Genomic DNA, 2,034 nt, shown 5'->3' with positions numbered 1-2,034 from the left:
GGGGGGGAAGGGGCAATGGAGCACTGCTAGACCATAGTGGTAAGGAGAGCGTGTCCATAGGGGAGGGGAGATGGTACATCATTAGGGAAATCGGGGAAACCTCTGAACTAACATGCCCGAAGAGAGAAGGCAAACCAGCAGAAACATAGGCTGTAAAAACAGAGGGAGGGGAAAGAGAAAACATACCCGTGGTGATGGCATCCCCAATGGCTGCCTGAGCTTTGGTTAGAGGTGGAGAGGAAGGTCAGAGAGGAGCCTTCCCACACTTCTTCCTGTGATCTTTCTCTTGGTCCTTGTCCGTCTCGGTGGATTCTGGAGGGCCGCATGCTTCCTTGATAGTAGGAGGAGGATCATCCCTTGTGGGTTGGATTTCTGGCACGCTTTCCATTTGAGGCTGCACTCGCTTGGTGATCAAAGGGCAATCTTTGTACACGTGCCCCACTTTATGGCAGAGTCGACATCTGTATGGGATCCCCTCATAGTCCAGGGGCTGCTTCCGAGTAAATGACCGCCATTGTATCGTAAGATATTCCTGCAGACCCCCTCGGGTGTCCATGTGAACTAGAATCCTTGCAAAGGCCATCTTCCCCGTGGACAGATAAGACTTGTCTGATTCCATATAAGTTCCAAGTGAATTCCCAATACATCTAAAAATTTCCTCTGACCATAAGTGCAGAGGGAGGCCGGGGAGCCTTACCGAAATTGGCCCAACTCCAAGCTGTTCCGTATCTGGGTCGAATAGGGGGGACCATCTCTTCAGCAGGACCGGGGCATGCTCAAAGTGCCAATATGACGAAATTACCCAATTCATTAGATTCGGCCTTGAGAATCTAAGGTCAAACCAACCTTTTACAAAGGTCTGCACAGTAGGCAATTCTCCCAAGTGGTTCCCCCAAATCTCCGAAACCCGTGTTCTCAGACTAGCCGTGGTGTAGTTTCGACCCTGTATTCTGCCAACCAGAACCCTGTTAGCAAAGTCCATGGTCTCTCCCAGTCGAATATCTTCCTCCAACCTGAGGAATGTGTCCACCTCCTTTGTTCTGAAACACTGTGTCTTCTTTGCTGATTTGTCCTCAGCTGAAGGGATCTCGCGACCTTCCGAGGGGCGTTCCTATGATGGGGGGATATACGGGGGGAGGGAAGATGTCGAGGGTATATTTTCCACAAGGGGGGGATATTGGTGAAATTGCCTGAGGGGTGACGGGAGGTTCCCGGTGGGGGGAGCAAAGTCGAGGAAGCTGGAGGTGCATGGGGGGGGGAGGGTTTATGGAAAAATCATGGAGAATGACCTGACCAGGGGTTGGTGAGGAAGGGTTAGGGTTTAGACAACCCGATGCAAACCCCAAGGTCACTGGGGACGACAGGGGAGATGATAGCATCGTCCAGGCAGGAGGGTTGTCCGGCAGGACGAGCTGGTGGTCCGGAGGTCTAGAGAACACAGGGAGCCCAAAAAAAGATTCATGCAAAACTTTGCCAAATAGACTGGTCCCCAACTTAGCAGAACACATGGTCTGTGGGCATTATGGCTCAAGTGTTGTCCTTGATGGCAACTCATACAGGTGATAGATCACAGTACAACAGGTCAGTAGCAGAGATTGATGATCAACCCACAAAGAATAAGAAGTTCGCAGGTGCGCCGTTCAATAGGTGCGGTCATAGGCTGGGTCTGCAAGTACTCCGTTTATAAGGTGCGGACATGTTCGCAGGTTCACAGAAAAAAAGGTGCCGTCCTAAAGTTCACACACTTTCATGCAGAGAAAAGCGCACGTGTAGGAATCTTATGGTTGGTCCATGGTATTTAATCTGTCGCTAGTGATCATATGGTTTTGGTCTGTGGTTTTACATCTAAAAGTATTGATCCCAAGTATTGGGTTCCTAGTATTGGATCTCTATGGCTTTGGTCCATGGCTTGAGCAAGGCCTAGCCTATAAAAGGGAAGAAGATCATTTGGCTAGAACACACTCATGGGTTGAATATCTTAAGGAGAGCAAGATCTGAAATTCTGGTTGGTGAGCGATGTCTAGATCTAAATCA

The 2,034-nt window shown here is 49.8% G+C and overlaps 1 protein-coding gene across 1 annotated transcript; it reads right to left on the bottom strand.

Moving 5' to 3' along the window:
* Positions 1–244: 244 nt before the first annotated feature.
* On the bottom strand, positions 245–982 carry LOC149234814 (uncharacterized). The gene has a single exon (XM_089368385.1). It carries the CDS (start codon positions 980–982, stop codon positions 245–247), a length of 738 nt encoding a protein of 245 aa, XP_089224511.1.
* Positions 983–2,034: the final 1,052 nt, after the last annotated feature.

The sequence above is a fragment of the Pinus tabuliformis genome, chromosome 8 (assembly GCF_031772625.1).
Source record: "Pinus tabuliformis cultivar Carrire ecotype Pingquan chromosome 8, CPIR1, whole genome shotgun sequence".
In the NCBI taxonomy this organism is placed as follows: Eukaryota; Viridiplantae; Streptophyta; class Pinopsida; order Pinales; family Pinaceae; genus Pinus; species Pinus tabuliformis.
This window is presented reverse-complemented; position numbering and strand designations above follow the sequence as displayed.

Bases quoted from the DNA above. Each gene is read 5' to 3' on its own strand.
- LOC149234814 (XM_089368385.1), bottom strand. From the start codon at position 982: ATGGACTTTGCTAACAGGGTTCTGGTTGGCAGAATACAGGGTCGAAAC.